Source organism: Apium graveolens, chromosome 9 (assembly GCF_009905375.1).
Source record: "Apium graveolens cultivar Ventura chromosome 9, ASM990537v1, whole genome shotgun sequence".
Lineage (NCBI taxonomy): Eukaryota > Viridiplantae > Streptophyta > Magnoliopsida > Apiales > Apiaceae > Apium > Apium graveolens.
This window is the reverse complement of record NC_133655.1, coordinates 200,805,420-200,833,308: the sequence shown is the minus strand read 5'-3', so window position 1 is coordinate 200,833,308 and position 27,889 is coordinate 200,805,420. Positions and strand designations below refer to the sequence as shown.

Below are 27,889 nucleotides of genomic sequence, written 5' to 3'. Positions count from 1 at the left end.
TAGAGTTGGCAGCATAAAGGGCTCTCAATATGATTCTCCGGAATGTTACAGGCAAGATATGAGGGGTTTTAGGAGGAAAGATGTCTAAGTCGGAGATGCATCAGATGATGAACAAGAGAGAAGTATCGAACAACCAATTAGGAAATTCGGGTCCATTACTATGTTGAACAAGAAAATGAATGCTCCTCTGAATTGCCTCCGGTAACGTTGTTCTTAGAAGACGTCATCAAGATTGAAATATTGGAAGAAGAAGAGCCCCCAAACGACATCATCCAAGCAAATTTCAATGGGAGACGGCTCGAAGTAAGATTTGATATTTTGCAGAGTCTTGAAGAAGATGTATATAAGGTAGATATCCCTATGTCTGAGGGTGCACCCTTATCTTCAGGAATCCCGAAAGAAGTAGATTCCCCTGTATGTTAGGGAGCGCCTTCTACCACTCCAAATCTAATAGAAGTTGATGCCCCTGTTATACAGGGCGTGCCTTCAGTAAGAAAAGAAGTTGATGCTCCTCTCCAAGAGGATGCGCCTTCTCAACAAGGTGATGAGGATCGTGATCAGCTCGATTTAGACCCACAGATACCAATGCCAATAGAGAAAATGGGACCAACGGAAGATACAATTGAAATCTCGGTCGATGAAAAGGATCCAAGCAAAATTCTAATAATTGGATCTCAGTTGGCTCCAATATTGAAAGAGGGTCTTTCCATATTCCTCTTGGCAAATCTTGATGTATTTGCGTGGAGTCATTCTGATATGGTGGGAATTGATCCAAAAGTCATGTGCCATCGATTGAATATCGATCCCAAGTATAAAGGGATTCGGAAAAAGTGCAGGGCTATAAGTGGAGAAAGGGTTGTATCCTTGGCGGAAGAAGTAGATAGACTTTTGGATGTCGGGCTAATCAGAGAATCTTTTTACCCAGAATGGTTGGCAAATCCAGTGTTGGTGAAAAAGCCTAACGGAAAATGGAGAACATGCGTGGATTTAACCGATCTAAACAAGGCCTCTCCAAAGGATAGCTTCCCTTTTCCAAGAATTGACCAGTTGGTCGATGCTACGGAAGGACATGCTCTGCTGAGTTTCATGGACGCATACTCTGGATATAACCAAATTCCCATGTATGAACCTGATCAAGAACACACTTCTTTTATCACTGACAGAGGTCTCTATTGCTACATTGGGATGCCGTTTGGCCTGATCAATGCTGGGGAAACTTATCAAAGGCTAGTAAACAAAATGTTTAAGAGGCAGATTGGGAAGACAATGAAAGTGTATGTGGATGATATGCTTGTAAAATCTAAAATAGCAGAAGATCATATAGCGGACTTAGCTGAAATGTTACACATTTTGAGAAGATACATGATGAAGCTGAATCCTTAGAAACGCGTGTTTGGTGTGGAGTCAGGGAAATTCCTAGGGTTCATGGTGAACCACCGAGAATTGAGGCAAACCCTGTGAAAATCAAAGCTCTGTTGGACATGAAATCTCCCACCAGCATTAAACAAGTGTAGAGTTTGATGGGAAGAATTGCGGCATTAAACCTATTTATATCAAAATCCTCTGATAGATGCAAGAAATTCTTCAAATCAGTTAAAAACACGGGAAAGGACTTTGTGTGGACCTCGGATTGTGAGGAACCCTTTCATAAAATCAATGAACAATTGGGAAATCCTCATATGTTGGCTAATCCAGAGGATAGAGAGACATTGATTCTTTACTTGGCAGTCTCAGAATATTCCATCAGCGCGGTGTTAGTAAAGAAAGAAGAAGGTCGACAGTTCCACGGTATACTATGTAAGTAAAAGGCTATTGGATGCAGAAACTTGATACACCAGCATGGAGAAATTAGTATATGCCCTTATCCTTGCGGCATGAAAGCTAAGGCCATATTTCCAAGCTCACTGTATAGAGGTCCGCACCGCTTATCCTCTGAAGCATATTTTACATAAGCCAGAGTCGTTGGGAAGAATGCTAAAATGGGCAATAGAGTTAGGACAATTTGATATGGAATATTTCCCTCGCACGTCAATCAAGGGACAAGCATCGGCTGATTTCATACTTGAGTTTGATTCTGAAGTAGATGATAAGGCTATAGTGTTGGAAGAACCTTCCTCACAGGGAGATGCCCCTGTCTAAGTGAGAGAAGAGTTCCCACACCCTTGGTGGGTCTTACATGTCGATGGGGCTGTGAATAATAATGGAGCAGGAGCTGGGATTGTTTTGGTTACCCCAGAGGGACATTATCTAATGAGTTCCATTCACTTCAAGTTTTATGTCACAAATAACGATGCTGAGTATGAAGCACTAATCAATGGCTTGAAGATAGCTTTGGAAGTGAGAGTTGTGAATTTGATAGCTCGAAGCGACTCGGAGCTAGTAGTGAATTAAGTCAATGGAGGTTTCCAAGCTCGAGGACCTCGAACTGAATTATGTACGAGGTGTGTGCAACACTTGCTATAAAGGTTTAGAAGTTCCAAGCTGGAAGGTTTGCCAGGGAAGAAAATGGCAATGCGAATTCCTTTGCAAAAATGGGCTCACAAATGGACAACATGTTGTTAGAAAAAATTCCTATGGGAATTCAGAAAATTCCTAGTATTTCGGAAATAAATGTGTTTCAGATAAAAGAGCTCTCGCCAGATACCTGGATGACACCTATTCAAAACTATGTCTGAGCAGGGACTTTGTCGAAGGACAAGCTACAGGCTCAATGCCTTCGTTATCAGGTTGCGAAATACGTTAAATATGATGGGGTGCTATACAAGAGAGGGTTTAATCAACCACTATTACAATATGTAGATCTGGAGGAAGGAAATTATATTCTTAGAGAGTTACACGAAGGTATTTGTGGCAATAACTCGGGGGGTGCTCGTTGGCATTGAAAGTCCTTAGACAAGGATATTATTGGAAAACCATAAAAGAAAATGCCTTCAAGTTTGTTAGGGCATGTGATCATTGCCAACGATTTGCTAACTATTCAAACGTCCCGGCCACGTCCATAACTTTGTTGGAGAGTCCCTGGCCTTTTTCTATGTGGGGAATTGACCTCATCGGAGAACTTCCCAAGGCCAATGGGGGTGTGAAATATGCCGTCGTAGCGGTTGATTATTTTATAGAGTGGGTAGAAGCTATGCCGTTGGCCACAATCACAGCTAAGAAGATCAAAAATTTTGTCTTCAATTTTATAGTTTGCAGATTCGGTATTCGATACAAACTCATATCTGACAACGTGAAGCAATTTGACAGCAAATAGCTGAGGAAGCTATGCGAAGACTTGAACATCAAGAAATATTCCGCCGCAGTCTATCACCCGCAAAGTAATGGACAGATAGAGGCCACCAATAAGATTATTAAACATACTCTGAAGGCCAAGCTAGAAGTAAAGAAGGGATATTGTCCAGAGCAAATACCAATGGTCATTTGGTCTTATAACACAACTCCAAGGTCGACTACGGGTGAGTCCCCTTTTATGTTAACCTATGAGTATGAAGCTATGATTCCTGTAGAAGTGGGAGTTGGATCATTGCAAAGAGATTTGTTCATCGAGAAAGATGCAGAGGTTAATCAAAGGCTCCACTTGGATTTGCTGGACAAAGTTAGAATGAAATCTCAGTTGAAACTTGCTGCATATCAACAGAGAATTGCAAGGTATTTCAATAAAAAAGTGAAGTCTGTGCCTCATAAGGTGGGAGATCTCGTGTTGCGAAAAGTCATGCCAAATACTAAAATAACCCAGCACGGGGTGCTTGGAGCTAATTGGGAATGTCCATACAGTATCAAAGCTATACTTTGGAAGGGAACTTATCATTTGGAAGACTTAGATGGCAAGATCATCCCTCGAGCAAGGAATGCAGAGCACTTGCAAAAGTATTATCAGTAGGGTGTGGCCTTGACCCCCTCATTTCTATAATTGTTTTTATGTAATAGACTAGTAGCAAATAAATTACTCCTAGCCTAGGGGGTAGTATGCATGACTACAAAACTTGGAGCTAGCTGAAGGATAAAGTTTTTAAATAAATTCCCCACAGAGCATAGTAGCCATAGTACTGGTATAATTTTCACACTAGAGCACATTATCAATAAAAGGAAAAGTTGCTTTAATTGTTTGTTTATTGATGCTCTTAAAGCTAGGGCGTGCCCTAGCATGAGAGTACCTTAATACTAAAGGAAAAGTAATTTATACTATAAAAAAAAAGATATCTATGATATGATATGACAGTTGAATTCCATATATATACTAAGGGACGCGCCCTCTAGATCAGGAGTTGTAAAAACTCCCAATTAAAACATCCGCTAAGACCAGAGGCGCGCCCAAAGGGAAGGTGCTCCACGATCAATTTGTTTTGGAAAATATGGTTTTACAAAAGAAAAATGGACAATAATGACGGGGCTTGTTTTTAATTTAACTTCAAAAAATAATACATCAAGATATCAAGGCGCGCCTTTATAGTAGGACACTTTTCAAACTTCTATATACTTGGCATATAAAATTTGAATAAGAAAAGTATGCGATTGTCATAGTAAAACGTTTGTAGGAAAAACTAAATAACACAGGGCGCACCCTAAGGGTGGAGGCGCCTTGGCAAATTCCTCTAGAAAATTTCTATGCAAGAATGATCAAAAAATTACTTTTAGACCAAATATTTAACATCTATGATGGTTAGTACATGCCTTAAGAAAAAAGGGTTCTGAAAATCATACTATAGGTACGCCCTATATGTTGAAGAATCTCAACCACACATACTTGGGGGAGTATAAGATCCCAACCATTGGGGCACGCCCTGATTGAGGAGGCGCCCAAGCACCTGTAGAATTCCTAACAAAATTCTATGTGCAAATAATACGAAGTACTCTTTTCAAAAAATAACCTGGGAAAAGTTTATATAGAAAAAAAAGGCACGGCTGGTGTTTAATAATGGAAGTACTAGATATTTAACACATGAGGAAATAATTGATAAAAATATTTATCAGTTAAAATCAAAGGGAAAGTAGCAGAAAATATAGTCATACTACTTTGCACAATATCAAAAGAGGGCTGGCACCTCAATGTATTCAGAAAAATCAAGATTAAACAGATAGAGAGAATAGAGTTCAGGGCGCGCCCTTGGTATTATCAGTTGGAGGGATGGACTGAAGAGGAACTGTTGGATCAACCTCAAGCACGTCCTTCGGAGCCTCATCAGTAGGAGCGCCTTCTTCTTCCTCTTCAAGACCAAGATCCACGCTCCTCTCCCTGATCTCAGCTGCATGTTCCTTCTTGAACTCCACCATTTCAGCAACTGTCTCTTCCCCAAACTTCTCAGAGGTATAGTCAGGGTCGTTGTCCACGAACCCAACCCTAAAGAAATGAAAGCCATTGGCAAAGGCTTCATCAGTGATCTCCCTCTTCTCATCAGGCCACCCATCCTTCTGCTGCCCTTCAAGGTATTCGATTCTCAGATTTGCTTCTCCTAGATCAGTATGAAGAGAGGTAGCCTTCTTGTTGGCAATCTCAAGTTGAGAGGTTAGGTTAGCCACCTCATATTTGAGATTTTTTTTTCAGAATCCTTGGCTTTGATATCCTTGGAATGGAGAAAGTCTTTGTCTTTCAGAGCATTCTGCAAGATGTTATTATCACCCTTCAGCCTTTCCAGGCATGCCCTCTCTTCCAAAAGTTTACCCACCACTTGATTGGAATGGCTGAATATTTGACAAGAAGCCTTAATAGAAGCCCTGATGGCATCTTCCAAGCTCATGGTTTTCCATTGCTCCACCTCCTCATCTGTGACATGGAGAGAACCCAAAGGGCCAAGACAGTTTAAAGCAGCAGAAGATCCAGAAGGCGCGCCATCAGTCCTTGGCCTCTTGGACACGCCCTATTGTTCAGTCATGTCAATGATTGGCCTTTTGGGATAGGGGCAGGCTGAGGAACATGAACTGGAGTAGGAGTAGATGTTTGAGTCTTGACAACATCTTTCTTTGGTTTGGCCTTAGGTTTATCTCCAGTACGTGATCCAAATGATTTGGGGATCTTGGGAGGAGCCATTTCTGCACAATAAATATTTGGAAAGATGTTAGCAATAAAAAGTTGAGGCAAGCTTGGTAGTAAGGGCATGCCCTATACATATAAATATAACAGGATGGACATGCATTGAATATATATTTGACAGGTATGCAAGAGTACATGGCATTAGTAAGGAATGAGAAGAAAGTAGCATGCGCAGAACAACATGAAAGACATGATAAAGAAAAGCATCTTACTATATAAAAATAAAAGTCCTTAAACTAAGATAACATAAAAAAGACGTGCCCTGTGTACTGTAGGGCGCGTCCTCATAAGTGCTTGGGTTATCCAAACCTAAGGGGGTTCTGTTGGAGCGGTACTGTCTTCATATTCCTCTTCATCCCCTTCTTCGTCGCTATCAATTTCTACAGCATGATTTATAGGGACGCCCTTCCTAAACTCCATATACTTACATTTGGTTTCAACCCGATATGACAGAATCCCAACTCTCATTAAGTTGAACCTAGTAACCAATGTCTTCAGATTCCATCTGTCCGCAGCAATTTCAAGTATTGAGTCGGCATGCTCTTTGGGCGTACCCTCGAGTTCGCGTACAAAAGGTTTTTCTGTTATAATAGAAAGAAATAATATGAGAATAGGTCAAAAAACAAAAGATAATAAAGGTGAAAGTGCGCCCTTACTTGGTTCCCTATTAAACTAAATTCTAATTCTGGGCACATCATACAAATAGAAAATATTCTCTTTCCACCCCTTCTCATGGCTAACTTTTCCTGAGGAGAAGCCTTTCTTGTTGTGCTGTTTATCCATAAATAAATTGTTATGCCCATAGTCATATTTCCCGAGGCTAAAGAAATGACTCACCTCATCCATAATGGGAGCTGGGAAGCCCATGTCCATATACAAGATGTATAGAGCAAGAACAAACTTGTAGCTATTGGGAGAAAGTTGGAGCGGTGCCAAGTCATACATCTCAATCACATCCCTCAGAAAGGGATGGAGAGGCGCGCCCACTCCCAAGGATACCAGTTTCGGGCTTGTGATCATCCTAGGAATCCTGAAGTTTCTACCATATTTAAAGATGTGTAGGCGCATCATGCTCAGAGGGCGCGCCCATATACATTCCATGTCATAAAATTCCATCAGCCACTCTAACTGCTCATCTGAACAGGATGAGGGTAGCCCAACACAAAATAGTTTACCCTATTCTTTTTTAAAATGCTTTTTCACCGCCTCAGGGCAAGGTTTATACTTGCTCTAGTCAAAGTCTAATTCACTGTCAGAAACCTCCCAGTGTTCGAAGGGGCACTACACCAAATATGGCCTATTGCAAGCACAAAATATAATTGTGTTGCAGAAAATGTTGCAGTAGAACAAATTTTTCAACTCTATTGCAATAATTTATAAAAGTGTTACATAAAATACGTAAGTGTTGCATGGTTAAGGTCCAATTTGAAAAAATTGTAAAACATGCAACATATTTCAAGTAATGTTGCAATAATAGTAACGCTTTTGGTCAAATTGACCGAAAACACAGGCGGGAACACTGAAAGTGGGGATGGCGGGATACCAAAAATTATTTTACACTTTTATTTTGGCACCAAAAATTGAATACACTTTTATTTGGACAAAAATTCAGCCCCAAATCTATTACATAGAAATTCACACCTCTCTCTCACCTCCCTCGCATCTCTCTCTCTGACCTCCCTCGAATCTCTCTCTCGCACACCTCTCTCACACCTCTCTCACATCTCTCCTTCACACACCTCTCTCACACCTCTCCCACATCTCTCCGTCGCAACTCGAAGCTCATCTCGAAGGCTTTCTCACATCTCGAAGGCTTGAAGCTCATCTCTCTCACTTGAAGCTCGATTGAAGCGCGATTAAACTCGATTAAAGCTTGATATAAGGTAAAACTCATCTCTCTCACTCTTCAAACACTCCTCTCTCTGATTATTTGTGAATGCATGTAAAAATTTTGTGTATTTTTTGTGCTTTTTGTGTTCTTTTGTATTTTGTTTTTGTTTTGTGTTTTTGTAAAATTAGTAGGTTCTTGGTCTGATTATTTCTGAGAATTTTATTTTAATTTTTTGATGTTTTAAAGTCAAAATACCATGTTATTTTAAGTCAAAAGTGCCCTGTTCTTGGTCTGTTTTTTTGTGTTCTTGTTGTAATTATAAGTCAAACTAAACCTGTTCTTGGTCTGTTTTTTTGTTCTTGGTTCTTGTTGTTGTCTGATTGTGTTGAAAACTTAAGTGAATTTTGTGGTTTTGTTTCAAAAAATTTATGTAGAAAATGGATGTTGAAGGAGAGAAATGGGTAACACTTCCCAAGTACAGTGATAGATATAGGAAGGGAGTTGAAGCTTTTGTTAACCAAGCATTTTCCCGATATGCCGTAGGAAACGAGCTTAAGTGCCCTTGTAAGAAATGTGGTAATCATTTTTGGAGTGGTGCTAAGGCTATACACGAACATCTAGTCTGTAATGGTCCTTGTTCCCATTCCGTTGAATGGATTTACGAGGTCTCAACCCATGAGATAGATAGAGTTGCTGATGAGATGGATATTAATATAGGTGTAGGTCTTGGAGATGAATTTGATACTATGATACACAATGCATATGGTACTAATGACGTTACTGACCACGTTGGTAGAACAGGACTAAACGATGACACAAGGAAATTTTATCGCCTTGTTAAGGAGGGTGGACAACCGTTATATCCCGAGTGCAAAAAATTTAGTCGATTAAGTTTCTTAGTTAGGCTTTATCAACTAAAGTGCATTCATGGATTTAGCGAATCAGGATTTAGTGACTTACTTGAATTGATAAAGGAGGTTTTCCCTCATGTAAATCTTCCGTCTTCTTTTAGTGCGGCAAAGGGTATGATCAAAGACCTAGGACTTGATTACCAAAAGATACATGCATGTCCAAATGACTGCATGCTTTTTTGGGCAGAAAATGAGAGGCTGGAGAATTGTGCTAAGTGTGGAACATCAAGATGGAGAGTAGTTGAAAAGAAGGCGAAGGCCAGGTCTGATGCAAACATAGAACTAGCATCGAATCCTAAAATCCCGGCTAAAGTGATGAGATACTTCCCTTTAAAGCCAAGGCTGCAGAGAATGTTCTTGAGCTCTGATTTCTCGAGCTCAATGACATGGCATGCTGTATAACGAAAGAAAGATGGACGGTTAAGGCATCCGGCTGATGGAAAGGGTTGGAAGTCGATGGATAGTAAATATCCTGAATTTGCTACCGAAATGCGAAATGTACGATTGGATTTAGCGGCAGACGGTTTCAATCCATATGGATCAATGAACATATCTCATAGCACCTGGCCAATAGTGCTCGTAAATTATAACCTCCCCCCTGGTTAATCATGAAACCCGAAAATCTTATTCTTTCAACCTTAATCCCTGGTCCAGTTTATCCCGGTAATGAAATTGACGTGTATATGCAACCGTTAATTGCAGAGTTGAAGGAGTTATGGGTTGTTGGAATAGAAACTTATGATGCCAGGTTAGACAACACGTTTAAGCTACACGCAAGCCTATTATGGACGATAAGTGATTTCCCTGGATATGGGATTTTATCCGGTTGGAGCACGAAAGGAAAGCTGGCTTGTCCTTCATGTCACTATGAGACCTCATCGATATATTTGAAATATAGTAAGAAGGTTGTGTATTTAAACCATCGAAAGTTTCTCCCTCCAGATCACAAGTGGAGGTCCAATAGGCGCAGATTTAACGGAGATGTGGAAATGCTATCATGTCCTGATATATTAAGCGGAGCAGAGGTTGAAGAACTATTGCGTGGTTACGAAAATGATTTTGGGAAGCCGCTGAAAAGAAATAGAGGAACATCAGATTGCCCTTGGAAGAAGAAGTCCATTTTTTTCGAGCTACCATATTGGAGCAATAATATGGTTAGGCATAACTTAGATGTTATGCACATTAAGAAGAACATTTGTGACAAGATTTTGGGGACTTTTTTAAATATCGGAGGCAAGACAAAGGACCATCTTAATGCTCGTCAAGATTTGGAAGAAATGGGGATTAGAAAAGACCTTCACCCTGTCAAATGTGATGATAAACATGTTGAAATTAGGGCATCTAGTTTTGATATGACCAAAAAAGAGAAAGAGATCTTTTATTCAGTTCTAATGAATGCTAAGCTACCATACGGATCTGCATCAAATATCAGCCGGTGCGTTCAAATGAAGGAGCGAAAGATATCGGGTTACAAAAGTCATGACGCGCATTTTATTCTGCAATTTCTATTACAATTTGCTGTCGTAAAAACTCTGAAACCTGAGGTAGCAATTCCATTAATGAGGTTGGGAGCATTCTTTAGAGGCATATGTGGAAAAGTCATTGAATTAGAAGATGTTGAAAAATTGCAGAAGGAAATAATCGAGATACTTTGTGAGCTTGAAATGATTTTTCCACCTGCATTTTTCAATATAATGGTTCACTTACCAATTCATTTGTGCAAGGAAATAGAATTTGGTGGACCGGTGCACTTAAGGTGGATGTTTGGAATTGAACGGTATTTGTGCAAATTGAAGTCATACGTTCGGAATCAGAGTAAACCTGAAGGGTGTGTAGCAGAGGGCTACTTGGTAGAAGAATGCCTTACATTTTGCTCTAGATTTTTTGATGAGCAGTCTAAGAGTGGGACCGATACCAAGGACAGTCATACAGATGGTGGATATCCTATCGGGTCTCGGAGAAGCAGAGAAGGAAAGTCTATACATCTGGACAACAAGACATGGACAAATGCTCATCGGTACATATTATTCAACTGTGAAAATGTGGAAATCGAAAAGCTAAAAGAGTAAGTTCTAATTAACAACCAAAAATCAAGATTAATTAAAAAAAACTTTAAGACATTATAATATTGTGCTAACTTGCTGCTAATCCAATTGTAGTGAACACCATACCCTTGTTCAAAAAGATGACAAATTAAAGAGGTATAAGCGCGAAAGAATGCATACAACTGACTTTCAAAAGTGGTTGAAATATGTGGTTCAAAAAAGAGATGGAATTTCAATGGAATTGTCCTCATTGGCAAGGGGCCCTCTTCGTTCGGCAAAGAGATTTACAGGTTACAATGTGAATGGATATAGATTTCACAACAAGCTCAAAGATAGTAGGTGTACGACGCAAAACTCTGGTGTGTTCCTCACTGCCTTAACCACCAGTTTTGCGAGTGCAAAAGATAAGAACCTAATAGTTGGGGATGTGGGATACTACGGTGCAATTGAGGAAATTATTGAAATGGACTACTGGGGTGCGGTGTCAGTAGTACTTTTTAGGTGTTGTTGGTACCAAAAAGCTGGGGATTACTATGGGTTAGCAAGAGTGAACTTTAGTAGGTTATGTCAAAAGGAAGATCCCTTTGTCCTCGCTACACAAGTACAACAGGTCTTCTATATTGAAGATCCCACTGAAAAGAATTTGCAATTTGTTCTTCAGAAATATCCAAAGGATCAATACTCTGAAGTAGAAGAAGTGTCTGACATAGGTTATATCCCGCGAGTTGACATACCTGATACATTCACTTGGTCCAGAGATGATGTCCTGAAAAAATAATTCCCTGTTACACCTAATGAAGACCTGGATGATATTGATATATGACATTGCACTGATTTATAATTTGTTTATGTAATTGGTACTTAGAGTTTGCTTTGTAATTTGTTAGTTGAATGAGTTGGTCTGTAATCTATTTTGAACTTGAGTTGAACTTGAGTTGGTTTGTAACTTGAGTAGTAATTTATTTGGAACTTGCGTTGGTTTGTAATCTATTTGTCTATTTTCTACATGAGCCTCAATTAGTTTCTTGTTTTTTTTTTAATTTGTAACATCTAGGACTTGTATTTATATCACTGACAATTTGTTTGTACTTTTTAATTTTCAGGATGGCAAGTACAGATTATGTTCTCAGGTTCTTTAACAAGGGAACTTTTACAAAATCCAAATATGTCGGTGGGACCTGTAAAGTGATTTTGGAGTATGTTGATGCAGACCGATTCTCGTACACGGTTCTGATGGAGTATGTGCTAGATGTGCTGAAATACAAGGAAATTGGTGGTGTTTATGTGAAGAAGGTTCCTTCAGGTTGGCACTTGATTCAGTCCGATGCTGACTTAACTGCATTCCTAAGCAAAGTTGAAGGTGAAAGGTTGGTTTTTTATGTCGATGATGTGGTTGACCAATCTGTAGAGGCTAAGTAACAGGTTCAGCCCCATGTAGTTGTGCGACCAAGCACACAATTTTTTGAAGGTAATAGATTTTCATGTTGATGATGCATTCAATTTGTGCATATTAAAATGTTAAATATTGTTAAACTGTTATTGCACCAACAGGTCTACAAGTAAAACGAAATTTTGTGACAGTGGATGCCCTGCAGAAACAGAGGACAAGTCGCCGATTGGCTCTTGAAAATTTGCAGGTAATTTTTCTTTATGTTTTCATGTAATTACTCTTATCAGTTATGCCTTGGATCTAATTATTATTTGATCCCTTTTTTCAGGTAACAGATTATGAGAGGAAAAGAATGTTGCAGATTGAAGAAAATAAAAAGAAGTTGAAGGAGTTGGGAATAAATGCGGAGAAAGATAAGAAAGGCACAAAAATCACTCCACCTGATGATGATGAGGAAGTTGATAGGGAGTACATTCCCGAACATGAGAGCTTGTCCGATGCAGAAGAAGAAGATGTGCGAGTTGTTACAAAGAAAGCTGAGCAAGTTGGTAACAAGAAAGCAAAAAATAAAAAGGTGACCATTCCGGTGAAAAGACCGAACACACGTTCAAGGGCCACAACTCCTACTAAACCCACTGAAAAATCACCCCAACAACCAACTCGAGAATTAACCCCTCCACTGCCACCTCCCCCTCCCTTACCTGAAGTTACATCACCATTCTTCCCATTGAAAGTGGCTCCTGCCAAAAAATTCAATAATTTAGGAATTGGTACGATGGAAGCTTATGTTTTAATGAAAGAATGTTAAAAGAACCTTGAAAAAGATAAAGGGCTAGCGGATGCTGGTGGTCAAACATCTGAGCCACAACCTGATGAGGAACTGAGTGATGATAATTTAGGAAGTCAATTTCTATTTCTTGATTTTGGATTAATTCTATTGTTAATTTTTTTCTTGATTTAATTGGCATTCAACTATTAATTAAGTGTTTTGTAATATATTTAGGTGCACCCAAGAATAGAAAGCGTCGAGGACCTACACTCATGAATGACGTTTACAGAAGAAGGCCTGATGAAAGAAAGGTCATTAAACTGAATTGTGAGCTTCAGGCCATCGCTGATGATGACAAGGTCCTCTCTGAATTTACCAACTTTTTAGGTACGTTGGCTAGGCAGTCTGTCCCACTTGATTGCCTCTCTTGGCATAAATTTCCTGAACAGCAGAAGGAAGAGCTCTGGAGTTTTGTTAAGGTAAACCGGAAACATAAACACGATAATTTACTATGGTATATTTTGTACTATCTTTAGGTTTAGATCGAGTTGCACTAATTTTAACAAATTTTGCTAGTCAAAATATGATATTCCTGAGGAAGGAAGGACATACACATTGCGAACAATTTGTGCTTTCTGGAGGCTGCACAAAAGCCGATTTAAGAAGAACCATTATCTTAAGTATGATAATGACGAGGACAGACTCAAAAATAGGCCAAATGTTGTTTCAGTCGAAGAATTTAAGATTTTACTTAAATACTGGGGGGATAAAGATGTGAAGGTATGCATTTTAAATATTGAACAGCTAGCCAGTACTCTACATCATGTTGGAAATTAATTATTTGTTTACACATTATTGAATGATCAGGATCGAGCTCAGAAAAATGCTAAAAATCACAAGTTAATTGTCGAAATGCACACTGCTGGTCGTAAAAGCTTTGCACAAATTGGGGAGAAAATTGTATATCCATAATTTATAAAATCGATATTTTTTATTATCTATTTACGATTTCATAGATTTACTTTTTCTTGTGAATTTTTCTTGAGTTCTTGGTTTATCTTTGTAGAAAGCAAAGAAAAAAATGTCACCTAAGCAACTAGCTCCCATGGATGAAATTTATGTGAAAACCCGTAAACGAAAAGAAGGACGCGAATACATGGTAATTTAAATTACTCATTTTCAGTTACAGGGAGCAAGTCATTTTAATTTTCATTTTTAAGCTACGGAACATGATACTAATGTTTTATACCTGTTAATTTGGTAGACTACATTGGTTGCTGAAGATGGCAGTGGGGACCAAGCTGGTAAAAAACCAAGTCATGGACTGAATTGGCTTCTTGGCAGATCGGGGAAATGCAGAAAAACAAAGAAGTCTCAGCAACTAAAAGATCTAGGCAGTACTGTGCCTACTGATGTCACTGACTTGAAAAACACAATAAGGGAGGAACTCATGGTTGAAATGCAAGAGATGATAGAAAGAAAGGTGTTTGATAAAATGACCAAAGTGGTGGCAAGACTTGGAGAAATCAATCCAGATTTCAGCAACATTGATGTTCAAGAGCTTTGTGCTGCTGCTACGGATGAAAGCGAGGATAGTGATCATGGTGATGAGAATTTGGAGGATGACAATCAGGTGGAGGGCGAACAGGATGATACTGAAACTGCAATTTCTGATGAATGATGCTCAGTAGTTTTATTTCTATGTGCATACTTTTGGTACTTGGTCTTTTGATATTTTGGTCCAACAATATTGTTGCTGATGTTTAGACTATTATCAGTACTTGGTTTGATATTTAGACTATTATCAGTACTTGGTTTGATGTTTAGACTATAATGCAGTATGTGGTTTGTTGCCACTTGTTATTGTTGGATTTGCTAAATTACAAACTGGAATGTGTTTTCAGGATTTTGACAAGTATAATTTGTCAGGTTATTGTAATCAGAAACAGCATATTGCAGTTTTACCATATAAAAGTGTTGCACAAAAATGTTGCCATATACATTTAAAGTATTACACTAGGAGATAAAAATAGTGCAAGCACATGTTACTAAAAACCCAAAATTTGTTACAAATAGTATAAAATATTGCAAAAAATGTTACAACAACTCGATTTTGTAACATTTTAAATATAAAAATGTTACACTAAAGTGTTGTAAAGTTCTATTGTAACACCCTTAAATGTTACAAAAACAGAAATAAGTGTTACTAAAACTCCATTTTGTAACATATTTACATATTAAAATATTACACAAAAGTGTTACAAGATCTATTGTAACAATTTAAAAATGTTACAACAAGAGGAAAAAGTGTTACAAAAAAGCTCTATTGTAATAACCAAGAAAGTGTTACAACAGACTAAAATTCGTTACAAAAAGGGTCTATGGCAACGGCCGCAAATGCAACGCTGGTTTTTGGTTAATATGTTACCATAGATTCTATTGTAACATATATTGGGTCTACCACAATGCTTTTTTGGTCTTGCAATAGGCCATATTTGGTGTAGTGGGGACGGGTGAAGGTTCAGGAGATGTTGAGAATTGGTAGGTATCCTCATCAAAGAAATTTGCCTCATCTTTGAGCTCAGGAGACCCTTTATCAGACGCGCCCTCTAAATTGAGAGAAAAACGCGCGCCCTGAGTTGGCCGAGGAGATAGGCTGGGGGAGATTGATTTGTAGGAAACTTTAGAAGGGCTTGCACCAACGTTGACCCCAAATTTCAGTACTTCTACACCTATCTACATTTAGTTCCTCGAGCCAATCATCTAGATTCGTGTCCATAGGGGCTGGTGACCTTTCTTTCCGAATTAATTTATGTTTTCCTTTTTGTTGAGCCAAAAGAAGATTATCTAAAGAGTCGCTTGGCGATTCTACCATAAAATTGCTTTCTTTGGATTCTTGAATAAGGCGCGCCTTTTGTCTTAAAAATTCAGGAGTCCTATGAGCGTCTGGACGGTTAGGGCTGAAAGAGATAGATGAGGGAGGGTAGATTCCTAGCTTAGTGCAAAAACATTTGAATGGATGAAAGGGTTAGGATGCGCCCTCGTCTTTCATCTGTCAAAAGAAAAGCAAAAAAACATTGAGGGCGCGTCCAATTCAGATATAAGAAGAGGAGAATAAGAATAGTAAATAGTAGAAGACATACACTAGGAGGGTGACATGACCAATTCAAAAGTTATATATATTTGATTTAGACTAATAACATCTATCATGGTTGTCCTTCAAAGCGCGTCATAAGCTAAGGTAGTGCGCCATGGAGGAGATTGAGTTTCTATGGTATAACGAGGAAAGTACTAAAAAGAAATAGGTGCACCTTAATTTTGGAAGTATATCTAAAGCTTAAAATCTAAGTACACTGATAGAAAAATGAAATGGTGTGCCCCAAGTAAACTTGATGACGCGCCCTATGCTATTGGTGCGCCCTAGACCAGTTTCACAACATACGCACTTTAAACCCAAAAGCGAGCCAAGAATAATCAACGGTTGTAATTCTCAAAAACACGAATTTGAAATTTGAAATCCCGAAATTACAGGTCTAAAACTACAATATATATATATACACAGATATACACACAAGTACACATAATCAGAGGAGGAGTTATAAAACAAGAAGGTGAATAGACAATATGACATGCACAATGAGTTACTTGACAAAACCCAGAAATATAAAAGTTTCATGTACCTTTTCAGTTAATGAAGAAACTGACCGGAAAAAGACTTAAGAATGGTTGAAAAAATGGTTGATTCCGGGAGGAATGAAGCTCTCAATTGCCGCCGGGGTTGCTCTCTTTTTAGAAGAAGAAAAGAAGAGTAAAGTAAAAAGTAAAAGTAATTGTTTGTATTTATAGGTAAAAAGGATAGCTGTCGGTCCCATCAATCATGTCCATCATGATTCCCGAAATAAAGGGAACCGTTTAAAAAACCGTTCAAATTACAAGGACACGTTTAGATGAAGACGCGCCCTCTTTTATTATTGTGGGAATTTGAATTTTGAATAAAATAGTGATGTGTGATTCCAAGGACGCGTTTACATGAAGGCGCGTCCTGTAAAAAAATATTGACAAATGCGGTTACACAAATTTTGAAAAATATAGGTAAAATTTCAATCCCATTTTCAATAACATATGGAATTTGGGGGGTAGTTGTTATGCCCAAAAATTGGTATAAACTTTATTTAGGATAAGATCAGACAAAGTAGTCAAAATTGAGATGTGAATGCCTAAAAATAAGGAAAAGAAAAGGTAACTTTTCTTTATGAAAGGAAACAAGGTTGATAAGTGGATTTTATATCTACTTGGAATGCTTCATTTCAGGCTTAAGTTGGTGTTTTGGACTCAAGTTGTTGGTATTTTTAATGTGTTTTTGTGTTTGTGCATTTCAGGTATCAGTTAAATGAAGAAAGAAGCTTTTTAAAGAAATATACTGAAAGAGATCAGAATTTTAAGAGTAGTCCATTCTCTAGATGTAGAGAATCTCGTTAGCTTCGCGTGGGAAGTTGAATCGCCTAATTCTGACGAGCAGAACTCAAGATACGGCCAAAAGAAGAAATGTAAGAATTTTTCCAAAAGGTCGGCGCGGCCGCGCCAGAACCAGCGCGCCCACACAGCTGAAAACACTATTACAATGCGGCCGCGCCATAAACAGAATCATGATATTAGTTGAAATTGAAGATTTTGAGAAACCTGGTCATCCTGGAGCCTATATATACCAATAAAAAGATGTTTTTAACAAAAAGGAAACCTAGGAGAGCAATAAGAAGACCTAAAGAGCACCAGACGACTACGGAGAAGAAGAATTTTGTTTTTTTTTGATTTAGGCGATACTTGAATGCTTGTTTTCGATTTGTCTTTACACCCTAGTACTCTTATATTGTTTATTATCATGCTTTTATTGGAACCCATGGTGATGATGAGTTTGATTATGAACTAATCGTTATCGTGGGGTTCTAAAGAATTTATTTATGGATTTCTTTAGTTAAATTGTTTTGATACCTTAGTGTGTGATGATTGTATGATAACCTAGTATTGGTTGTGCTTATTCATCTTATGAGCGTAGCTAACATATAAGATAGTGTGTTAATATCTATTGAAGCGACAGTGAATATAGAGGTTTAAAACTTGTCATGCTAGCATAGGTTCATGTGTTATTATTATGCATGTTTAGTAGGTAATTTTAACTATCTTACTTTCCCTATGTGATCACGATAGATAACTTGCGCATTAAACCGTTATGATTTCAATTCTTATAGACATATAAGGACTAAACATAATTGGTGTCTATTCAACTTTTATCTCTTTTGTGGATGTTTGGCAGTAGGGTATTCGTTCAACAAAAGTTGGCGTTTACTAGTTTCGTGTTATCTAATTAGTGTCATCACAATTACATGCTAAGGTTAAGAAGAAAAAGGCTATTCAATGAAGTATTTAATGAAGTTAGGATCCCATGTTTCTCATCTATATTAATTCAACCATTCTTATTCTCTTAGCTATAATTGTTAGTTTAATTCTTAGTTATAAACAATCTCAACTTGTTATTTGTCTTAACATTGGATAATAACCATATCATTGTTGCATAGGTGCATATCCTTAAATTAACCAAAGAGTCTCTGTGGGAATGAATTTGATCTAAATCATATACTACTTGCGAACGCGTATACTTGCGTGTATTATTAGCGCGTGTTAACGTCCTTAAAAGTTTTTGGCGCCGCTGTCGGGGACTCGGTATTGTTAATTGTTTAGTTTATGTACTTATCATCCGTGATCATTAAAGTTTAGTGACTTATATATTTTACTTACACGGGTACTTGTTTTGTTTCAGGTAATCTAGAAAGCGTGTATGCGAACGCGTTCTCAATCTCTTGTCTTTGTTGAGGAAAAAGTTGAAGAAGAAGTTGTTGTTGCAATGGGAGAACCAACAGCGAATCCGAAGGCTTTGATGGATTATTCTCAACCGAAGATCAATGACATCCAATCTAGCATTGTCAGACCAGCCATCTCGACTAATACTTTTGAAATAAAGTCTAGCACGATACAATGGGTGTAAAATTCAATCCAGTTTGGGGGTTCTCCAACGGAAGATCCCAATATACATATTATGGATTTTATTGAGATCTGCGACACCTTCAAGTTCAACGGTGTTCTTGAAGATGTTGTGAAGCTGAGACTATTCCCATTCTCTCTGAGAGATAAGGCTAAGAGATGGTTACACTCTCTACCAGCTGGTTCGATTACTACTTAGGAAGATCTTGCTCAAAAGTTTCTAACTAAATTTTTTCTTATGGAAAAGACAGCTGCAATCAGGAATGCTCTTACTCAATTTGCGCAGCAATCAGGAGAATCTTTATATGAAGCTTGGGAGCGCTACAAGGAGATGCTTATGAAGTGTCATCATCATGGAATGCCTGATTGAATGATCATCAATTGTTTTTATAATGGTTTGGGAGCACAGTCCAGACCCATGCTCGATACAGCATCAGGTGGAGCCTTATGGGCTAAGAGCTACGATGAAGCTTATTATTTAATTGAACTGATGGCTGTTAATGAATATCAGTATCCAACCCAGAGATTGCCACAGAGCAAGGTAGCAGGAATACTTGAAGTGGATACAGCTACGACTATCACTGCTCAACTAAAGGCATTGTCTATAAAGATCGATTTGCTGGCTAACTATGGAGTTCATCAGAGGATGAGTGTTTGTGAGCTTTGTGCAGGTTTGCATGTGACGGAGTAATGAGCTATATCTAGTGAATTAGCTCAGTTTGTGAGCAACTTTCAGAGATCGCAGCAAACAGTTCCAAACACTTATCATCTTGACAACTGGAATCATCCTAACTTCCGTTGGAGCAACAATCAGAATGCGGTACAACAGCCTTATCAATAGTTTGGATCCAATCAATTCAATCCTGCTGGTTTTCAGCAACAGTATGCACCAATACAACAACTCCAACTTCAACACTACTAGCATGGAAGTGTCGGTCAATCTGCTAATGAAAAATCTGAATTGGAGGAGTTGAGGCTTATGTGCAAAAACCAGGCTTTTATATGCAAAAGCCAGGCTGAGTCTATCAAGACTCTAGAGAATCAAATTGGGCAGATTGCCAATACTGTGTTAAATCGACAACCTGGTACACTCCCTAGTGATACAGAAGCCAATCCAGGAAAGAGGGAAGTCGAAGAACATGTGAACGCAATCACATTGAGGTCTGGAAAGGTCCCGAGCCCCCAAATTCAGCAAGATAAAGATTCTAAAAATTTTGTCCAGAATGCAGGTGCGTCTGCATCCTTACCAATTCCATAAAATGAGATTGTAGCTGAAACAATGGTGTTGAAGGATGCTGAGGTGGAAACAAGGAAGAAAGCTGTTGTCAACACTCCTCCTGAGGGTAATACAGGGGAAAAATAGTTCTATCCTCCACCTCCTTTTCCTAAAAGGTTGCAAAAACATAAGTTGGATAAGCAATTTGCTAAGTTTTTGGAAGTTTTCAAGAAACTTCACATCAACATACCTTTCACTAAAGCTCTTGAACAAATGCCTAGCTATGCAAAGTTTATAAAAGGTATTCTCTCTCGGAAGTTGAAGCTCGATGACTTAGAGACCGTTGCTCTAACGGAGGAATGCAGTGATGTGCTGTAACAGAAGTTGCCTCTGAAGCTTAAAGATCTTGGAAGCTTCACTATTCCTTGTACCATCGAAAACTTGTCATTCGACAAGTGTTTATGTGATTTAGGAGCTAGCATCAATCTGATGCCCTTGTCTATCTTCAAGAAGCTTGGTCTACCTTATCCGAAGCTGACATATATGTCCTTGCAGTTGGTCGATCATTCTATTACATATTTATGAGGCATTGTGGAGGATGTGTTGGTCAAGGTGGACAAACTTATCTTTCCTGCTGACTTTGTAATACTTGACTTTGAGGAGGATAAGAAGATTCCCATTATCGTGGTGAGACCATTCTTAGCTACTGGCCGAACTATGATCGATATGTAAAAAGGAGAGCTTACAATGAAGGTTCACGATCAAAATGTCACTTTTAATGTGTTCAAGGCAATAAAGTTACCCACAGCTAAAGAGGAGTGCTTTAAAGTAGAGTGGGTCGACTCTGTCATGAATTCAGAGCCTGAGCAATTGCCAAAGTCAGATGCCTTAGAGAGATCCTTAATAGGGGAATCAGTTATTGAAGATGAAGAAGAAGCAGAGCATATGCAGGTTTTGAATGCACCTCTGTGGAAGAGGAAGTTGGATATGCCATTCAATTCTCTTGGGTTAGCAGAGCTGAAAATTTCTCAGTAGTATTTTGAACCATCTATTGAAGAAGCTCCCACACTTGAGCTCAACCGATTGTCAGATTACTTGAGTTATTCATTCTTAGGTGCACCCCATGATAAGGGGTTGGAATATATTTTTGATGATGTAGAGAGTAGATGGACGGATCTTCCCGTTCCTACAGAGGGTTCTTCTCATGTGCAACAGGTAGTTGATAGGATTAGTCTTGGTGATGAGCAGTACAGGCGAGTGACAGGGCGTATGGAGGCAATGCACGACATTCACCGTCGTTTTGCTGCAGATTTGACATGGGCTTTGGGCACTATTTTCTGAGCCACTGGTGTCGAGGTTGATTGGCCACCTAATCCTCCACCCGAGGAGGGTGATCTTTCCGACGACTAGGTATGCCTGAAATCCTTATTATTACCTTAAATGAGGACAATGAAAATTTTAAGTTTGGGGGTGATAATGTAAGGATTAGTTTGTGTGTGTCCATATAGTTTATATAGATTCATGTTGCATACAGTTGTATTTCATTCGTAGTGTTGCATGATTGTTCATATAAGATATATTTTTTTGTTTTTTTATGTGATTTCATACAGTTGCATTTGCATGCATATTTGGCACGATCCCTTTAGATGAACTATGCTATTTGATAAGTTGATGTTGATTTGAGCGTGGTGATGACGAATATAGGGATGTTTAAGTCTTAAAAAAATTGATTTGCATGCCAGAAGAAAAATTTTCATAAATTCTTATAGGATTTCTTTTGATCTAGATCATAATTATGTTTGTTTATTAGTTGAGATTTAATCACTGCTTTATATTTAGAATTTTTGCTATTCTCGTAATGACAAAAGAACATTGAATTTTTAAACTAGAGAAAAACTTGGATTTCATTGCTAGTTGTTGTAAGGCTAGGTGTCAAATGGCTACTAGCCGGCTCATATTTATATGAGTAGTCTAGGGTTGATTGAGATGGAGCGAAACACACTCATTCAAAAATCGTTGAAGAAAAAAAAAGAGAAAAAAAAAGTATGTGTTATGCATAATTGATCAAGAGTGAGCTCTTTAATATTCGAGTTATTAAGTTCTTAGGGGACTTTGTGCCTAGTTACCTAAGGCTTTTCATAGTCTGGGATCCGCTAAACTAACGTTCGCTACATGGGTATTATTGTGTAATTCTTTTGGGACCTCATTTATTGCACGATCAAATAAGCATTTTGTTATGTGTTCAATAATAGCGTGAATCCTTGTATAACTCTATTAGAATGAAGGTGTTATGAGTCATTATCCGTTTATTGTCTATTCTATTTATAAACTTGTGATTTTTTCGATGATAGATAAGTTATGGTTATTGATCTAGTGTCGAGAGTATATCTGTTAAGCATCCACACACGCACGTTTCTGGTTTATGAGATTTTCTTCGAGCTCTATTTTGAGTCATTGCATTCTTAGAGGCATTGTCTTATTTCATTTGGTTATGGTTATTTTAAGGGGATTGATTGCATTATCATTTAGTTGCATTCGCGTAGTTGCATTCATGCATTAGGTTTGTTTTATAGTTTTGAGTCTGTTTATGCTTGAGGACAATCATTGATTTAAGTTTGGGGGTGTGATAAGTGGATTTTATATCTACTTGGAATGCCATATTCTAGGCTTAAGTTGGTGTTTTGGACTCAAGTTATTGGTATTTTTGATGTGTTTTTGTGTTTGTGCATTTTAGGCATCAGTTAAATGAAGAAAGAAGCTTTTTAAAGAAATATGCTGAAAAGAGGTTATAGAAAATGGAGTCCAGTCCTGGAAATGGTTCATATACCAACCTCAAGTTGTAGAGAATCTCGTTAGCTTCGCGTGGGCAGTTGAATCGCCTAATTCTGATGAGCAGAACTCAAGATACGGTAAAAAGAAGAAATGTCAGAATTTGTCCAGAAGGTCGGCGCGGCCGTGCTAGAACCAGCGCGCCCGCGCCGCTGAAAGCACTATTCCAGCGCGGCCGAAATTGAAGATTTTGAGAGTCCTGGTCATCCTGGAGCCTATATATAACAATAAAAAGACGTTTTTAACAACAAGGAGACCTGGGAGAGCAATAAGAAGACCTAGAGAGCACGAGACGGCTACGGAGATGAAAAATTGTGTTTTCTTTGATTTAGGTGATACTTGGATGCTTGTTTTCAGTTTTTCTTTAAACCCTAGTACTCTAATATTATTTATTATCATGCTTTCATTAATGGAACCCGTGGTGATTATGAGTTCGATTATGAACTAATCATTATCGTGGGGTTCTAGCGGATTTATTTATGGATTTCTTTAGTTAAATTATTTCGATACCTAAGTATGTGGTGATTGTATGATAACCTAGTATTGGTTGTGCTTATTCATCTTATGTGCGTAGCTAACATATAAGATAGCGTGTTAATCTCTATTGAAGCGATAGTTAATATAGAGGTTTAGAACTTGCGATGCTAGCATAGGTTCATTTGTTATTGTTATTCATGATTCGTAGGTAATTTTAACCATCTTACTTGACCTATGTAATCATGATAGATAACTTGCGCATTAAACCGTTATATTTTCAATTCTTATAGACATATAAGGACTAAGCATAATTGGTGTCTATTCAACTTCTATCTCTTTTGTGGATGCTTGGTAGTATGGTATTCGTACAACGAAAGTTGGCGTTTACTAGTTTCGTGTTATCTGATTAGTGTCATCACCATTACATGCTAAGGTTAAGAAGAAAAAAGATATTGAATGAGGTATTTAATGAAGTTAGGATCCCATGTTTGTCATATATATTAAATCAACCATTCTTGTTCTCTTAGTTATAATTGTTAGTTTAATTCTTAGTTATAAACAATCTCAACTTGTTATTTGTCTTAGCATTGGATAATAACCATATCATTGTTGCATAGGTGCATATTCTTAAATTAACCAAAGAGTCTTTGTGGGAACAAATTTGATCTAAATATTATACTACTTGCGAACGCGTACACTTGCGTGTATTATTAGTGCGTGTTAACATCCTAAAGGCGCACCCTCACCAGATGAGGGAGGAGCGCCTTGTCACCTGGAAGGAAGATGTTGAATAATTTATTAAGTATTGACTCCTTACCTTTGGAAGGACTTAGAGCGCGCCCTAGGAAGAAGAAATGTCTTGGATGGGGTATTTAGTGTGGTTACTTGGAAGGATTCTCTGGATAATTCAAGAAGGAAGGAGATTATTATGACTAACCTATTTGATGCAGGTACTCTATTGAAGAACTCCTTCCTGTAATGCAACCACAGGAAGGCGTGTTCGTGGTCAAAGACCTCCAGGAGTATGCCTGGACAGAAGGCCTCCTCTTGTAGTCAATGAGTGTCCTCATTTGGGATGTGGGGTAAACTTTGGTGTGTGCTTTGGGAGCTCTCTCTCTCTATAGTCAACGGGTGTCCTCGTTGGGAGACTTTGGAGTATCCTGCACTTTGCACCCAAAATCTTGGGATCGCTTGTCCTGTAATCTGGTATGGGCTCCTTATCCGGGGGATAAGGATGCGTCCTATATTTGGGGTGAAACACGGCTATACCTGCATCCACGGATTAGAGAAACAACTGGTAGCAGAGGGTTATTCTTGGCCAGGGAGATGCTGTTAGGTCACACACACTGTAGAATGGGGTTGAATACAGTGTATAGTACAATCAAATTGAATTAAGAACACAAATATGTAACACAGAATAATCTTATTAATAAAACAGTATTACAAGGGAACTGTTCTCTCTCCGTGATGAACAAATATCACGAGAGCTGCTAGGGTTACAATGAATAATATTCTCGATAATGATAACACTTATAGTGTAAACCCCATGCTGTGTTTATATAGACACACAGTTACAAGATAATCTTCTAATTGATATCGAATATGATTCTGTATCCTAAAATATATCTAATTCTTCATAGAATTATTCTCCATGCATATCTCTTCTTGTTTTAGTCTTGATCTTCTTTTCTTTCAATCAGCCGCCTTCCTTATCTGAATGTCTTCTTAAGTCCTGATATCATCTCCTGATGAATATCTTCTGATATCTTAAGTTCTGATAACTTAAGTTCTGATATCTTAAGTTCTGACTTCAGTATGAGTACTGATTTCCAGTTAAGTCCAGATTTATCCTGTTAGTCAAGATCTGAAAACTAAACATAAATCATTATTAGACATGACATCACAAATATATCTAACAATCTCCCCAACTTGTAAATTAGCATAATATACAAGTTGAATAGATATTTGATGATGTCAAAAACATTAAGTACAAATGCATATAAGAATTTGACTAGATAACTACAACTCACAGTCCTTGTAGCTTTTACCATCCTTAAAGTCTGATATCAGCTTTAGCCTGTATATACTTCAAAATTTAATAGTTGTAATCCTTGGCTTGGCTTCAATGTGTGATCTCTCGAATATCAGGAGTTGTTCTGAGATAGTTCTTTAACAAACTCCTCTCAGCATATTCAAGTTCATTCTGCATCCTTATTTTTGCATCTTTAAGTTCAGCTGTATCTTCTCCTGTCTGAAAGATAGCAGCCCTGAGATCATTAATTTTTGCTTTCCTTATTTCCTGATCCAGTCTGATCAGATAAGCTTTGTTAGACTCTAGATTAAATTCCAGTCCCTTAATACCCAAAAATGTAGTGATTTTGGCAGTATTAGGCTTCATCTCAACTAATTCACCATTGTGAGATCTGTACTTAGGATAGTATGTTCTGTCAGACTTTACAGAGTATAATTTCTTATGTCTTTCAATATCAGACCTTATGTATCTGGCAGCACCATCTGTTGATCTGTTCTTCACTTGAAGTAGAAATAACACATGTTACATTTCTTCAAAGTACTTCAAACGAATAACATCCTTTCTTATCTGGAATACCCTCCCATCTGTCATGAAGTATAGCATGATATCTTCTTTCAACACAGAGTGGTAGACCATTTGTACAGACTCCAATTGATTCAATCTTTCAAGAATTGTTCCTACTCCTGGTGCACTTAAGGAAGTTGGATCATTGGTAGTGTTGTGTATTCTTCTTTCATTAGAACTATCCAATCCTGATTTGTCTTTAGCTTCCTTTCCTAGAATAACTCTTGCTTTAAAACCACTTTATGTAGTCTTCAAAGGTTGAGTAGATTGTTGAGCTTTAGTGAACCCAGGTAGCAGAACTGTTGATGGTTTAACATGAGCAATGTCAGAGGTTAATTCTTCTTTATCTTCTGATATTAAGACAACTTGAGCTCTGTTAGAGGTTGCTTGCTTCATTGTAATATCATAATTTACTAAGTCCTGATCTTGAACAACATGAGCTCTATCAGAGGTTGTTTGAATATTCTTCTTCTTCTTCAAAATCAGACTAGTATCTTCATCAGATTTTGCTTCCAGATCCATGACTGGCAGATAGATTTTTACAGAATTATCAACTTTAGCTTTGCCCTTGAACCTTGGATCTACCTCCGCTTGTGATTTGGCTTTGGATGTGGATTTGGTTGCCTCAGAGTTTGTCTTCTCTTTAATCACAATTCCCTTAGGTTTTGAAGGTTTCTTTACAGAAATATAAGCTTTAGACTTGGATTTGACATTTTCCACTTTAAGTCTGGCTTCTTCTTCCTTCAGACTTTCAAAGTCCATTCCTGAATTGTCTTTGAGAAATAGTCATTTTGAAATTTCTTCATCCAGCTTTTGTATCTTATGGTCTTGATAGTAGACTGTTGTTTCCTTCCCCTTGAGCTTCAGTGTCTGCATAAACTTCTGTGATTCTTGACTTTCACCTTGTATCAGAACACCAGGCTTAATCAGAACTTGTTTATCAGAACTTATTCTTTTATCAGCATCAAAGCTTGACCTCTCTGTAGAAGTTCTTGCTTTCCTAGATGAAGAGTCTTTTCCTTGACCATGACCTCTAGCCTTTTCAGAGTTTCCCTGTGTAGAAGTTCTTGCTTTCCAAGATGAAGAGTCTTTGCCTTGACCATGACCTCTACCCTTTTCAGAGTTTGTCTGGTCATTATTTCCATCATTCTTTTTCTTCAGTGCTAAATCAGTAGAGCATTTGGACTTAACCACCTTCTCCCCCTTTTTGGCATCATCAGGTAGTAGGAGAGAGAGAAGTAGTTCCACTGAAGAATGGATTTCATTTAGTTGAACTTGTTGAGAAGCTTGATTCTTTAGTACTTCAGCAATCTGAGCTTGCTGTTTCTCCTGAGCTTTCTCAATAGCCTCAACTCTGTTAAAGGAAGGCTTGAAAAATCTGTTTTTATCCAGTTTAAAGTTCATGTCTTGCTGAATCAGTGTTTCTTGAATTTTGTCCACCTTGGCTTGAGTTATTGAGTGTCGACCTTGAAGGTTCCTGGAACTCAATGCAGTAACTCTGAGCTGTGCTTTGAAGTCATCATTCATCAGCATCTCATCAGCTTTAGCCAGGTGCACAACAAGAATATTTGCAGTAGGAACAAAATCAACTTTGTTCCACTCCTTGATCCATTCCCTTCCTTTATTAGTTTCACTCCAAGGTACTGGTGCATCCTCTCTCATAAACTTCTTAATCAAATCAGCTTTACAAACTATGTGTGGAGGTGCATGTCCAGAAGGACTAGCTGCATCAGCATTTTCATTTGTAGCAGCTTCACCAGT

At 38.1% G+C, this 27,889-nt stretch overlaps 2 protein-coding genes and 1 non-coding gene across 3 annotated transcripts; 2 read left to right on the top strand and 1 right to left on the bottom strand.

The window, feature by feature from the left end:
- The first annotated feature begins 3,412 nt into the window (after positions 1 to 3,412).
- LOC141685863 (uncharacterized) lies at positions 3,413 to 3,880 on the top strand. Its single transcript, XM_074490941.1, has one exon. The coding sequence runs from the start codon at positions 3,413 to 3,415 to the stop codon at positions 3,878 to 3,880; it is 468 nt and encodes a 155-aa protein (XP_074347042.1).
- A 4,416-nt stretch (positions 3,881 to 8,296) lies between these two features.
- LOC141685862 (uncharacterized) lies at positions 8,297 to 9,172 on the top strand. Its single transcript, XM_074490940.1, has one exon. The coding sequence runs from the start codon at positions 8,297 to 8,299 to the stop codon at positions 9,170 to 9,172; it is 876 nt and encodes a 291-aa protein (XP_074347041.1).
- Positions 9,173 to 19,263: 10,091 nt separating this feature from the next.
- Positions 19,264 to 19,370, bottom strand: LOC141688491 (small nucleolar RNA R71). The gene has a single exon (XR_012561932.1). It is a non-coding gene; the product is annotated as a small nucleolar RNA R71 (small nucleolar RNA).
- Between the last annotated feature and the right edge of the window lie 8,519 nt (positions 19,371 to 27,889).